Here is a 14798-nt window from a genome sequence, read left to right as displayed (position 1 = left end):
AAAAGAAGGAGGGAAAAGATTTTAGATGGACCAAGTAGCAAGTCAAAAGGCCTTGAGAAATAAAACCCCATGGTATGTTTGGGGGAAAACTATGCATCTTTGTTTTATGTACTCAAAAGAGGGCATCTTCCCCCTTTTCCTATTACTGTTTGAACTGAAATGGGAGTATGTTCTAGAAGAGTATGTCCTGAACTTTTCTATTTGCATTATTTGACTTCTTTTTCTTTCCAGGAATGTTACTGTTATGCAACACAGACCCCTTTCTATATTTATCCCTCATTTTCCATTTTCATTTGATCAGTGTTATTTCTGACAAAGTACTCTTTTCACATCACAGAGAAAGAGAGGGAAGCAAAAAACCAATTCATACATTTCATCATCTGCCTTCTAACCAGTTAATATTGAATTAGAACATACAATTGTGCTTGAACTTTCCAAGCAATATATGCTACTTTCCAAGAAGCATATATTTGAAGAGAAAATAACTAAACTTTGATATTATTTCTGTTTTTATAACTATTTAAGGCAAAAAGGATGGAATTTGCTGAAATAATAAAGCAAATCTTAACCAACCTGTAGTGTTTTAGAACAACAGATTTACATTATTACTTGCATGATAAAGGCCATTTCCAATGGAAATATTTCCCTTAGGTATTTTTTAACAGAAAGTTCTAAATTTAGAACAAAGAAACAATTACTAGCATTATACAAATATATGGAGAAATAATACAGTCGTCAACTAAGCAATTCCAACAACGGATAAGACTCTACCTTCCTTACCACATGAGAAGGGACAGTAGACTTGACTTTCATGACTTGTTAATTGCCAGCTGCTTTTGTCTTAGCCCTTTAAGGTCAAAGAGCTCAAACCACTGATTCTATGTCTAAGCACAAAGAATACGTAGAATACAGGACACACATGTCTAAAGAGATGGGGAAGGATGTTCTCAATGACTTGGTTACTGGAGAGGAGCATCTTGCTCCCTCTTCTGCCCTCTTGCCTCATCTGCTTCTCTGCTTCAGAGAGCTGCCATTCTCACCTGGGAAGCCAAGTCTATACTGCAGCTCTTTTCCCAGCCTGGTTTAATATAAGGTCTCCCCACAGCATGAATTTGCTATTCTTTTCCACAGCTTTTCTTGTGGGCAGGTGACAGGAGGTCTATAGATTTTCAGAGAGGGCTTTTAAATTTTTTGAAACGATCCAAAGTGTCAATAAGCTTAGAAGGAACATTTATACTTGATATAGTTATCTACTGCTCTGATTTTCTGACCTCATATAACAACACCAATACCATTTGAAGACTCTAGTTTCAGAAAATAACCAATAAAATCTTTTCCTTTCCTCTTTTAGGCCCTCACCTTCCCTTCCTTTGACTCTTCTAACTGATGTAGCTGCCTGCAGTCTCTTCCCACTTCAGTCCATTCCTGGGCTGCTCCCCAAATGATCTTTCTACATGACTTCATTATGACCCAGTTTAATGCTTTTTGATAGGTCCCAGTACTGCAGGATAAGGCTGTAGTTAATCCGAAGCATGGCGTGCAAGGCTGCGCGGGATGACTTTTCCAGGGTTCCACCTCCTGTTTATACCTGATGCCTTTGCAGAATTTCAGCCTTATGAGCTTGCACTACTAAGCCTCCCCTGACTCCGTGACTTAGTCAGGCTGTCCTCTGTATTACTGCAGCAGTGACTGGATACTGGACACGGGATATTGGAGCTCCTGTTCATCTAAAGATCATCACCATTGCTTAGCAAGTTGCCCGTGTGTGTTCAGATAATTAAAAAAGGTAACTGAATTACTTCCCATTTAGGCAGAGCTGTCTTAAATCAAAACCACTAGTCCTAACAGGTTTTATTGGCTCCAAATGGTTACCTGTTTGAGGCCACATCTGGCTGATCACATATTTCTGTACATAAGCATATGAGGATGTATGTGCATGTGTACCAAAGCCAAAGATACATGGGATTCCTTCTCAAGTTGGTTAGGTGAAATAAATTTGATTCTTTTGGTAGACACACAAATCGCCATGAATCACTTTCATATAAATATGTTTTATTGCAGAGAAGTTATTATTATTTACATGCTGTAACACATCACAACATAAATTTACCAAATATTTCATGGTGGGATGCTGTAGGTTTCAGATAATAGTTTCAGAAGAACCACAGATTAAGTGAAGAGACTTACAGCTTTATTGACTCTACAACTCTCGGTTGCTAAATGCTAGAAGTCAAAAGGCAGTGTTTTTCAGTCCTACCTGTCACCACTTGCATGCAGAAACCTAGGAAGCAAATACAAGAGAACTGTCGAGTTTCAAATCCAAGTTGCCACCAAAGTTTACAATGGGCTGAGTTATATAATTCATGTCGTAAAGCATTTAATTCTTGCATAAAATACACAGTTCTATTAAGATTGGTATAAATCTACTTATTTATAAACCCTGGCTTAAAAACAAGGACAGGATGCAGCCTGCACATGCATTGAGAAGGACAACCTAGCAAATGTTTGTGACCTTAACAGTGTTTATTCACTTTCTTACTGTTATCGATCTAGGAAAATAACCTCAAGAATTGTAGATTTAAACTTCTCTTGGTGATAAGCAATGGCAATGAAACTCTAGGAAAGACCCTAGGCACTCTCACTGATTTATGCTGGTGGAGAAAAATCTATGGACTGTAGACTGTCACTAAGGTATAATTTGGCAAGTCTTCTTTAAGCCACATCTCTAGCAGGATCATCCTGAAGTGCAATAAAAAGTCACTGATGCTTGACTGCTTATGTCTCAAAAAGCGAATAAAGTGCTCACAGACCTTGAACATAAGTGAAACAAGCAGGTAGACCTGGCGATTCCTATCCAAGTTCACAAATATACCTTAAAGTTGTATTCCAAGGTTACTGAATACATAGGCCTTGACTGAAAAGGAAGAAAAGAAGGAAATAAATGAAGGAAATGCAGAAAAATAGAATCTCTATATCTCTTCAAACCTACCCCACCAACCTGAGTAATGTACAAAGTGAGCAAATGGGTGAGGAAGATTTATGCACAGCTTTGCAAAATGGTGACACGCTCATTGACTCCTGAATAAAAATCGTCGAGAAAATTTGATGATGAATAAAGAGAAGTCCTAGTTTCTACCCTCCACTGAGAATGATATTCTCTCAGAACAGCCCCATATCTGCCTTCTGATTCTCTTTTCTTATCTTTCATCCTCCTAGCATGTTCTCCTTGCTTCTCATTAAATGAAAAGTTACTTAGGCTGGAAATGTCCTGGCCAAATAAGCCGTCGATACTCCAGCGTTTAGCAGGGAGAGAAAGGGAAGTCTGCATTCTATCTCTAAGTAATTCATCTTTAACTAAGATGAGACTGAGCTTCAGATCAGAATCTCTTCTCATGATCACATCAGTAGGGCTAAGTCAGCAGCTTAGGATTTCCATGCCAAATGATCAGCGTGGAAGGCAGTAAGTTTTACAAATTTCGCTCTGGGAGCTGTTTTGCTTTGCATATGAACCTGGCATTTTTAATTTTGAGCGAGGTGGCAATATGTAGGACTTGTAAGTTTTCCAGTGCTTGGGAGAATGAAGAGCCTGTACCACCTTACAGGCTTTGAATAAATCAGGTTATAAACCTCTTTGGGATTTAAGCCCAGCAAGTGCTACCCCTAGCTGAAGCAACGAGTAAGAGTTTATGAGAATAAGTAGTTGGAGGTAATTTAAAATATATATTCGGTATGCATAATAAAAATATATCCATACAATGATCTTGATGCTATCATAATTTTTCTCTTTAAAAAAATACTCCCTTGAAAGTGCTATCAGTAGCTCCCTTTCTGTCTGTGTTTTGAAAGGCAAATTCCCTGGCTCTGCAGGGAAGAGAATTACTGTTGTAATTCTCATGTCATTCCTAGAGTCTTCCCTTTCGGTGGTGATACTAATGTGCAGTATATTTTTCTCACTCTTAGCTTCTTCCTTACGAAATGCTGCTAAGTATGAAATACTGAAAAGAGTTAAAAGGGACAATAGATTGGAATGAAGGCGTTACCTGTCTCTGACTCTGAACAAACAATAGGTAAGTTGTCCTTTACTGAGACATATGACTAGAGTAGGACCGCTGGGTCTCAGAGTCCTAACAAGAAGTGCAAAACAAGTAACTCAACTTGTATAAAAAACCCTGATTAAGACAGTATAACAAACCATGAGGTGAAACAATAGAGTCAAATCCAAATTCACAATATATATAAACCACAGCCAGAACGAGAAGAGTTTATCATAACAGTTATGGCTTCCCAAGCCAGAGAAAGCTTACTGTACTTCAAGAATCAACTAAAGTTGATAGATAGCAGGTATTCTGTAACTTGCGAGAACAATTGAGTAGCTGCAGATTGCATAAATGTGTTGTGTCACATAATATCAAAGTTATTTGCAAAAGTTATACAACCTGGAATGCTTGAATATGAGACACAACCATGTACTGAAACATACATTTATAAGAAAATGAGAGCAATCATTAATATAAAAGGTATTTTTGGGATGCATTAAGTTAGCAGTGCTATCAAGGTTAAATAGGTAAAGTAAGTTCAGTTAGCTACTTAGAATTTCGGTCGTATATGTCTATACCTTCTTCTTCTTTGCACAATCTCATACTGTGTCTTCTGGTTTGCCTTGCTTAGGATCTTCAAAGGGCCATGGGCAAATACTGATCAGGGGCAGACGGTGAGGGCTACTCTCCCTACACGCCGAAATGTAAGGATTCTCCTCATGTCCTCAGGGGAAAGACTTCTCTAGGCCAGTCTAATTCCTCCATTGTGATGTTGCTCTGCCCTCCAGGTCTTCTTCTGCCCTTGTCTTTCCCCTTTCCCTTGACTGACAAATATTCTTTGGGAATTTCTATCTTCTGTGGAATTCAGGGTTTCTTCCTTCTTCTCCTTTTCTTTCTGGGGATGCTACGCCCACAAGTATCCCAGACCTCTTATTTCCGAGGCCCTGCTATCTTATTTGCACTTGAAGTGGAAGAGGCAGCAGGTAAAGCACTTCTTTCAGCATTTGGTAGATCTGGGGTCTCAAACTCCCAAGGACACACCTCAGCTCGCGATGTTAAAGGTTGCTGAAAGTTATTACTTGAGTTATAGGAGCCAGGCACATTTTCCTCAGGGGAAGATGTTTTTTGTTCCTGGTCTCCCATTTGGTTGAGATTTCCATTCTCTACTTTTGATGCTACAGCTTTGGGGGGCAGCTCTTCATACTGCCCAGCACACACGTTTATCGCATAACGCTGACCGCCATTCTCACCTTTAGCCCTCCCCGGGGGAACCTGAGTCTTGGAAATCAAATTCTTCTCATCTTCCAAAACGGGCTGACCTTGGCTCTCCCAAGGGCATACCTCAGCCTTGTCTACGCTCTTCTGATTGGTTTGCTGACATAGTTCAGCTGCCTTAGGCTTCTGATGAGATTTTTCCTTTAAGGAAAAAGTTGGGTTTTTCTCCATTTCAGAAGCTGCAATAGATACGTGTTTTTGAACTTTTGATTCTGAAGGCACGGGACCAGGGGCCAGGTCATAAATCTCCCAAGGGCACACTTCCCCTATGTCAAAGTTGTTCTTCATCTGGGTGGTGCCTGGGCTCATCTCAGAATTGGCAGTGGACGGGTTGACCCTTTGTTGCTTCATAATCCCAGATTTCTGAGGTTTTCTTGGCTCCTCCAAATGACTGGAGTTTGGGGGGGCAGAATCTTTAGTCTCTGCATTATCTGAATTTGAGTATTTTCTGTTTGCTTCTTTATCTTTTGGCAGAGGTTTCTGGGAGTTAGCACGTTCTTCCAGGCCTGATGTTTGGGTTTTCCCAGCTAATCCAAGAGTCTTCTCCTTGGCACTTGCTATGACACTGAGAGACTTTTGTAACATGGATGTTCGTGGGTGCCCCTGCTTCTTCTCTGAGCTGAGATTGTGAGCACTTGCTGACTTACACACCAAAGGCACAGACTCTGTGGACTCGGCCTCACTGTTTTCTTTCAGTTTTTGTGTTAATTTTTTACTTGACAGAGACTCCAGTGTGGAATGTTCTGTAGACTCCTCTTCTTGGCTTTCCCCCGGTAAACTGTTGGACTCTTCTGTGTGCTCCCTCACATGATCGTAAGTGCTGTGGGATTTCTTCAGGGAGAAGACTCGGTTTTTCAGGGACTCCTCCTTGGGCTTCCCGGTGTTACCTGAAGACTCTTGCGGGTTCTTCCTGACCAGGGCAGTGCTTTTGGCTGTGCCGTGGTCTGTGACTTCCTTGTCCTCTTTGGAACACTGCCTGCTCACCGTCTCTGGGATCTCGGTGATACGCCTCATGATTGAACGGCCTAAGCCCTTCTTGGAGCACCGCTTTTTCTGGAGGTGGGGGTTATTTGTAATCATCTTCTTCCTCTTATATATTTCCAACTGGGCATAGAGTTTCTTCAGCTCATCCTGCCAGAACAAGAGCAAATTCACAGAGATGTGCAACTTAGTGATTTAGCAAGATGATATTACTAAATGTAATTTGAGGTTTATTAATTTGCATTCTGTTTCACACAGCGTTTGAACGTTAAGACCTGAACACATGCATTTTACCCTTGTTTCATGGAGCAAGCCCTTGGGACTTACGAGTTGTGTGTGCCAGACTCAACTGGGATCACAATAAAAACACAGCATATTATCTACCGATAAGCCATACCCCTAAACGATATTGGAAACATCATGTAGCCATTGATAAAATTACCCCTAATGGTAGATCAGATCTAGGGGACAACAGACCATCAGTTACTGAAAGCATCTTCTTACTCCAAATGCTGATATGTTGTCACAGATTATTCTCAGTAACCCATTCTCTCTGCTCACAGATCTGCCTTTCCATCAGCAAAATGTCATAAATGGTATTAGGGGACCAGTGTAACCAGTTCATCATTATGGCTGCTAATAAAAGTCAGCTGAGACTATCAAGATTGGCCTGTAGAATTTCTACCATAATAAATGTTTTACACCTGAATTAACTCCCTTTGATGTCTTTGGTTCTTACAAAAACACACATTCCCCTTCTCTTTTTCTCTCTGACTCACACATGCACACAGATGAGCATACACGTACATCAGCCCACATGGGCTTGCCTGTATAAACGGGGTTAATCTGAAATAAGAAAGATGAAATACTGGTATTACCCGAATGTCTTCTGGGTCTAAGCTGTGCTCACTCCATGCTGAATTGATACTGCTGTTCAGGTAGGATCCAGACCGGCCCATGTCTAGCTCATCTTCATATGCTTCTGTAGCAATGTCATCTCGTGGGTTATTGCTTGAATGTGAAAACTGCAATAGATAATATGAGCTGTAGACATTAGCCCACTATAAGGCAGAGCATAATAATTTTCTAAAGGTTCTAATGTTCATATCATCTCTTCGGCTTAGAACTCTTCACAAAAGATCTGCTGCTATGTTTGTGTTTTGCTTTCCATGTTACACGCTAAAGCTCTTAGGCAATATTAATAAGTGGTTCCTTCTCTGACTACTATTTTCTTCTTTGTCTTTTCTCCAGGCTCCCGGTGTTCACTTACGCTACTCCTCTTCCATTATATTTGCATTTTGAAAATGAAAATAGGTAGAAAAACCCAAACAAATGTTTTCCAAGAGTAGCAATTTAAACTCCCCGGCAGTTGGATGGAAATATTTTTTTTTCTTTTTTTTTTTTTTTTAATTTTTTTTTTCAACGTTTATTTTATTTTTGGGACAGAGAGAGACAGAGCATGAACGGGGGAGGGGCAGAGAGAGAGGGAGACACAGAATCGGAAACAGGCTCCAGGCTCTGAGCCATCAGCCCAGAGCCTGACGCGGGGCTCGAACTCCCGGACCACGAGATCGTGACCTGGCTGAAGTCGGACGCTTAACCGACTGCGCCACCCAGGCGCCCCAATATTTTTTGAGCAGTAGGGTCTACCTTGTGTTTGTCGTTTTGTTTCAAATAGGGGACACTGTATTTCATCTAAGGGCACAAGTGGCTCTGATCACAGACAGTGACTTTCTGTCTACTCCACTTAGCTTCAAAAAAGTTGCTTCCAAGACTCAGGGGACAAGGGATCTTAATTCCAACCTCAATTGTGTTGACAGTGATATCTTGAACAAATCGTGGAACCTCTCTGGAGCACAGAGCCCTCTCAGCCTAAAGTGATGATATCTAACTTTAAAAGTCAGAGATTCACTGAACTTACAGAATTTTTTCTCAAGCTCATTATTCTCAAGTTCCTCCTTCACCGAACATTTTGAGGTATTTTTATTATTTTCATGTGGCCTTTTGATATTTTTCAGTTTCATGTACTCTTGCTATCTCTATTCTTTTGCAGGGAGACTCAAAACAATCCAGCCACTTCACACAATATATAAACTAAGTGACTATTCTATGAAAATTTAGAGAAAGGTTTAGGGAAATGAGTTCTCTTCTCACAGCTTATCATCAGCTCAAATACTCCTTTAAAAAATTAACAGATCACCCTTTGATGATACAGAGCAATTTCAATGTCAATACTTGTTAAAATATTTATGTGGGCCGGTGAACATCAATATAAGATAACTAATGTGAAATGGCAATTCTCTACTTAAGGAACCGTGAAGGTTTTGTTATAGGGACTGGTTGAGAAACCACAGAAATGGGTGAATCTTGCCTTCACTCTTCTACTTATGTTTGTGGTTCCCACATGTGTCAGGAACTTAAGGCCATAAAGATTAATAGAACACAGTCCCTATCCTTCCAAATCTCACAAGCTACTAGTGAATCACTGAGAGGTTATTGATAAGAATGGACTTGTTTTTGTCAAGCACAGTCTTAGAGGTGACCATGAGTTTAAGAAACAGTTACTTGTCAGATATTGTCCATTTTCTACTGCATTATATTTCCTTATATCCATCTAAAATAATATTTGAAATATTTATCTTATCTTTTCTGTTTCCCCCTTCTCCAGAACATAAGTACCACAAGAGCACATATATTATCTGTTCGTTACTCTTATTCTAGTACATAGACCAGTGCTTGGCAAAGCCCCTCAATGATTTTTTTGTAGTTATCTGAAGTTGATATATAATTCATATACCATGAAATTCTCAATTTCAAATCATACAATTGAATGATTTTTGGTATATTCACAGGGCTGTGCAACCACCACCACTATCTAATTCCAGAATATTCTCATCACCTCCAAAAGAATCTTGAACCCAGTAGGCAGTCACTTCCATATCCCCTCTTCCCTAGCTAGTGGCAACCACCAATCTACTTTCTGTCTCCATAGAGTTGCCTGTCCTGGACATTTCATAGAAATGGAATCATGCAACCTTTTGTGTCTGGCTTCTTGCACTTGGCATAATGTTTTCAAGGCCTGTACAAGTTGTAGCATGTATCAGTGCTTTATTCCTTCTTATTGCTGAACAGTATTCCATTGTATAGATACACCACATTTTGTTTATACATTTATCAGTTGATGGACATGTGGGTTGTTTCCACTTTTTAGCTGTTATGGATAGTGCTTCTAGGAACATTCATGTACAGATTTTTCTATGAACACGTGTTTTCAATTTTTACAACTGAATAAATAGCCTGAGTATACAGTATATCCATCTAATAAAAATGTAATCATATAATGGAAAGTATGAAAATGGATAGAATAAACTGCAGTAACAGACTAGCCCATGGAAATTGTGGCTATTTGGTATAATTCAAGTAAGGAAGAAAGTAGGCGTTTGGCTCTGTTTACATTTGTTTGGGTTTTCAGTCAGGCTGAATTTCATTTAGTGTTTTGGTTAATTGTGAGAGGAGGTAAAGCCTGGAGTGAATGATAAGAAATCACAATTCTTGTCTCAACCATGCTAATAATATATCGTGTGCCACTTACACAGATACATAGTGTCCTAATATTTTGTTTTTCCATGGGCAAAAGAGGAAAATAATAGTAATGCTCTAACTTGTATGTTATTCTCCCACACTCTGCGATCATATTATTTCACTGTAAGCAGCTTTATGGCTATCATGTCCTAGATGAGGAAACTGAAACTCAGAGAGATGAAAGTCTTAGCTAATGATTCCCTACTGTATAACTAGTGGGGGCGGAGCACATATTGATAATTCCCCCCACTTCAGTATGCTGTCTAGATAAATCTTTGTCAGCCCATCTTTATTAAGCAGGATTCTTCTATACACAACATTAGAATTATTTTTTTCTATTTATATAAAAATTTTCTGAATGTTTGCAATACAATGCTTCTTGAATATCAATCCAAACAATAGGACTCTTAGAAGAGGCTAATTCTTTTCAAAAAATAATTTTGATGTTATAGCTACAGTCAAAAGCCATCTTGAGCCCATAATTAAAACATAACTGTGTATCAAAATATTTGAAAAAGAACTGAACCAGATGATGGGTTTTGTAAAAATTGAAGCATTTAATAATTATATAGGATATTTAATAAATTCCAAAAGAAAAGAGACATCTAGTTCCCTGAGGAGAGAGCTTTAAAATTATTTTAGAGCATCAAGCAAATCTCCACACCTCTCTTGGCCTATATGCCAGATAATTTTTTAAAGGAGAAACAACTCCATGCTTATTTAAAATAATTGTCTTGCAAGAGAAAAGTAATGTTAAAGGAGTACCTTTGGAATCAAAAGCAACCCAATGGTGACTGTCACAGTCAAATGAGTATGTGCAAAATACAGCATTAGCATCCAGTCAGACTGAAGTCTTGAGGCAAGAACGAATCTGAAATGAGAATTCACCAAGTTAGTAATCCAACAAGATCTCTATTTAAAACCCTAGGATACTTGGAAACTTTTTTCCTTGGTGTATTTTAAAAACACAAGCAAGCATGGCAACAGTTGTATTGCTGTTCCTATGGCATATATTGTCATCACAGGAGAATAAGGCTCAAAGTGACTGCAATTGGATAAAGATATGAACTCTTTATTATTTATTATTTTAAGTTATTAGTAAGAAAGACAGCATATAGATATATAATGTGCTAATCATTTCCTGGAATTATTATTTTGTATGTAAATTGAATGTCTTAAAATTAAAGCAACGAACACTTATGAATTCAAAAGAAGAATGGGCTTACAAACTGGTGACTTCGGGAAAATTTGGGCTATGAGACACATCCAAATAACTCTTGATTCTAATTCTCTACATTTGAAAACATTAATCAAGAAAAAAAAATAAGAAAAAAAAGGATAGGTAATTATCTGTCTTTGTGAATGACCTCAAAGGCTTCAATGATGAACAATGTAATGGAAAAATGAATATACTAATGGTTTGTAAAACGCCTCTTCTAAAATAAAAAATTTAGTTATTGTAAAGTATCAAGCTGTTTTATGATAATTTAAAATGCAATATTTAAAATCATATCTTGCTGAGTAATTTATAAAGTTGTGTTCTAGGAGAGTTTGCAGGAAACTTGTATAGGAAAACTTCAGTACTGAGATCTACTCTGGTAACTGCTGGAATACTTTCATAAATCATTAGGTATATGTACAAACAAACTCATGTTTTAAGGACTCATTCTTTTGCAGAAACCAGATGTTGCTTTTAGCAAGGTCCTTTGCAATTATATTTTTCTTTTAATTTTTTTCCCATCTACCGTTTATCCACGAAAAGCTAAATATGAGATTTTACTGCATTTGGAATTAGACAATCAGCATTTTGATTCAGTGATATACATCATCAAATTTAAAAAGCTGATATCTTAAGACAATGCTTATGAACATTAACATATATAATGTTATATAAACATATATGAATCTAAACGTAGAAGAAACTAATTTTATATCTTTTACTAAGTAAATTAGTATTATTTATACTCAGAATTTCCACTAAGTGGATTTCTTCCTCATTTTTACCTCTATCCTATCCCTCACTCCCCCAAATACCAAGTTTCTCACCCCCTCTCCCTCAAATATCGAGTTAAAATGGAGGCTCAAGAGTTGTCCAAAATGGAGAGCTAGTTTCCCCTGTGTTTGGAGACACAGACAAAATGGACTTACAATACATGCATAGAAGTACAGAAAACTCACGATAGCTCACACGTTACTAAACAGGATTTTATGAATTAACATCTTCTCTAATTCCTTTGTCAGAAAAGTGGCTTTATACCTGCCTTGGATATGACTAAATGAATATCCACTTTGTTCAGGGATGAGATATTTTTTGACAGAGTCTCTGTAGGGTCAGGTGAGATTTTTTTTTCTTTTTTAAAGCAGTGAAATAGGATCATCATCCTCAGTAACAAGTTACAGTATCTGAAGCATAGAAGCAATATAAAATGTGGCCTGGAAAATGATCTCATCCCAAACTGCTGGGGCCATTTCCAGTTCTGGGGCAGACAGTTATAGGGAAGGGGATGGGTCTACAGTCCACAGGCTCACGCACTGGGGATTCCTATTCAAATGCCAGTGAACATTATGAATGCCAGTGAATGCAAGTGAATGTTAGCCTGACAGTATCTGGAAGGAACAATGCTTACATGTATTTTAAATTAAAATGGTGAGTCTCCCAAAAAGTAATTTTGAAGTACTGTATACGAACATCAATTTTCCCTAAATTAACCAGCTTTTAAATACTGCTGGGCTTGTTAGGTTGCAATTCTGACTAGAACGATCTTAAGAGAAATTGGGTTTTGCAGTCATTTTAAAGATTGGTTTTCTTTGAAAGACTATTTCAGCTTCTAAAAAAATAGATCTAACAGTCAGGACCATAGAAATATTCAAAAATTCAAGTTAGGAAGAAAAGCAAACCTTTTAAAATCTCGCACTTTCCCAAAGCTCTGCTTTATGCTTAGTGAAGGATTATAGAACAGATTAAGCAAAATGCCTTCTGCATTATGAGACTGCCGGACTTAATCCTTTTAGTTTATTTGTTTAATCTGGCAATTTGATGAGAATAAAAGTAAATCTGTATATAAATATGCAGTTATAGCTTTACGTATTTATGTATGTATATATACATACATACATACAGTTATGTATGTATAATTTTATATTTTAAGCAAATAAGAAAGAACAGATATGTCCTATTGATAGAGAATATCTTTGCTGATGTTGGATGCCTTATTTAATATTATTTGATTCTATTAAAAAATTACAAAGATGAACCCAGTTTATTTAAATTATTACGTTCTTGTTTCTTATTCTTGGACTTTACCAACATTGGAATCATAGCATGTACAAATTCAGTCCACATGTAAATAAGAAATTGTATATACTTGACTCCTTTAATTATTACTGCCTATTACTTGCCTCTTGCTCATCTCCCTAAAGTCAGTGTTCTGTAGATTTAGTGTGTCAAACTATAATTCTATCCTTGGCTGTTTATGACCGTACAAGTTAAATTTCTGAGAAAGTAGCTAATATATACTACGATTCTTTGAAGCCAATATGCTACAATCTAATTGAAAGGTAAGTTAAATTTGGAACTTAAAATGTAGGGCTTCCCACGCAGGTGTTCTTAGGCTTGCCTAAGAAAATACCAAGGCCTACCAAGGCTGGTCACCCTGCTGCCATTGGAAGTCCTCCCTGTTCAAAACTTATAGGGGACTACATAGCTGTCTGGAAGAAAATTGATCTTGTGAGTATGGCATGTCTACTAACACCAAATCTACTAGGTTCAACATGAACAATTCAGTCAGCACTTGTGCCTATGTGCACCCAGCTCATCATTTACATGGTTCATCTGGCTAGGCTAATGGGTTGTTTGGGACTCTGTAGGAAAGACCTAAGCAAAGTAAGAAAACTAATTTTGTTTTAAAGCAAGCTCGATGCCCAATGTGGGGCTTGAACTCATGACCTTCAGATCAAAAGTCGCATGCTCCCTGATTGAGCCAGCCAGGCTCCCAAGAAAATTATTTTCAGTGAATATTTAGCATGTGTTTCCTAATATGTTAACAGTGCTTATCACTTTTGGGTGGTTGGATTAGGGAGTTTATTTTTTATCATTTTATGATTTATCTGTAATAACCACCTATTGCCTTCTTAAGAATTTTTTTTTAAGTTCATTTAAAAAGTGCTTTACCTTGCCTACTGCTGAAAAGACTTGGACCAGTTGAGAGTTTAAAATCCATTGAAAAAATAAATCAATAAAATCAATCAATCAATAAAATCCATTGAAAAAACATTTAACAATGAAAATTGAAAAGAATAAATCTTCAAGTAGAAAAGGATAAGAATCAATTTAGGCAACTGCTTTAAACAGATTTAATTTCTTGGGCAATTTGGTTCTAAGAAATACAGCAGCTGATTGTAGGGCAAAAGTAGGAAGGCCTTTGCATGACATGGTCACATTCTGGCAACAGAAGACATTTAAACTCATCTGCAATAAGCCTCTTGGTATGCTTAGAACTCTGCAATTGGTTCATTTATATAACATTTAACTTATAAATGGTTCTAGAGAAGCATGTTTGTTATACCTTGAAACATATGTGTTTGATATCCTGGACACAAAAAACAAAAATGCAACTTTTCTTGGGAGATGGTTTGGGAGAACTGTGAAGACTTTGGGGCTCTGCCCATGGCAGAGTCCTCTCTGGTGCTCACTACACTGTGCACAGAGGACACCTCCTCTCGTGTCCTCCAGCTCTAGTCTAAATAGGATCGAGAGAGACTTCTTTTTGCCCAGTTATAATATCATATTTTGCTTCTCATCTTTCCTTCCTCTTCTCGTTTTCTCTTTTCTCTCTCTTTTGAGAGGGGTCAAGACAAAGCAAAGAGGCAAATTCCCTGGATTCCTAGCCCTTTGATGGAGGCTCCAAGATGATCAAATCATAA

The 14798-nt window shown here is 37.8% G+C and overlaps 1 protein-coding gene across 1 annotated transcript in view; it reads right to left on the bottom strand.

The window, feature by feature from the left end:
* Positions 1-3753: 3753 nt before the first annotated feature.
* GPR158 (G protein-coupled receptor 158) overlaps positions 3754-14798 on the bottom strand; it is a 425314-nt gene continuing 414269 nt past the window's right edge. Inside the window, 3 exon segments of the mRNA XM_030322366.1 lie at positions 3754-6443; positions 7172-7318; positions 10641-10746. Coding sequence (XP_030178226.1) covers positions 4968-6443; positions 7172-7318; positions 10641-10746 — 1729 coding nt within the window. The 3' untranslated portion in view covers positions 3754-4967.

The sequence above is a fragment of the Lynx canadensis genome, chromosome B4, assembly GCF_007474595.2.
Source record: "Lynx canadensis isolate LIC74 chromosome B4, mLynCan4.pri.v2, whole genome shotgun sequence".
Lineage (NCBI taxonomy): Eukaryota > Metazoa > Chordata > Mammalia > Carnivora > Felidae > Lynx > Lynx canadensis.
The sequence above is the reverse complement of the archived record's forward strand: the minus strand, read 5'-3'. Positions and strand labels throughout refer to the sequence as shown.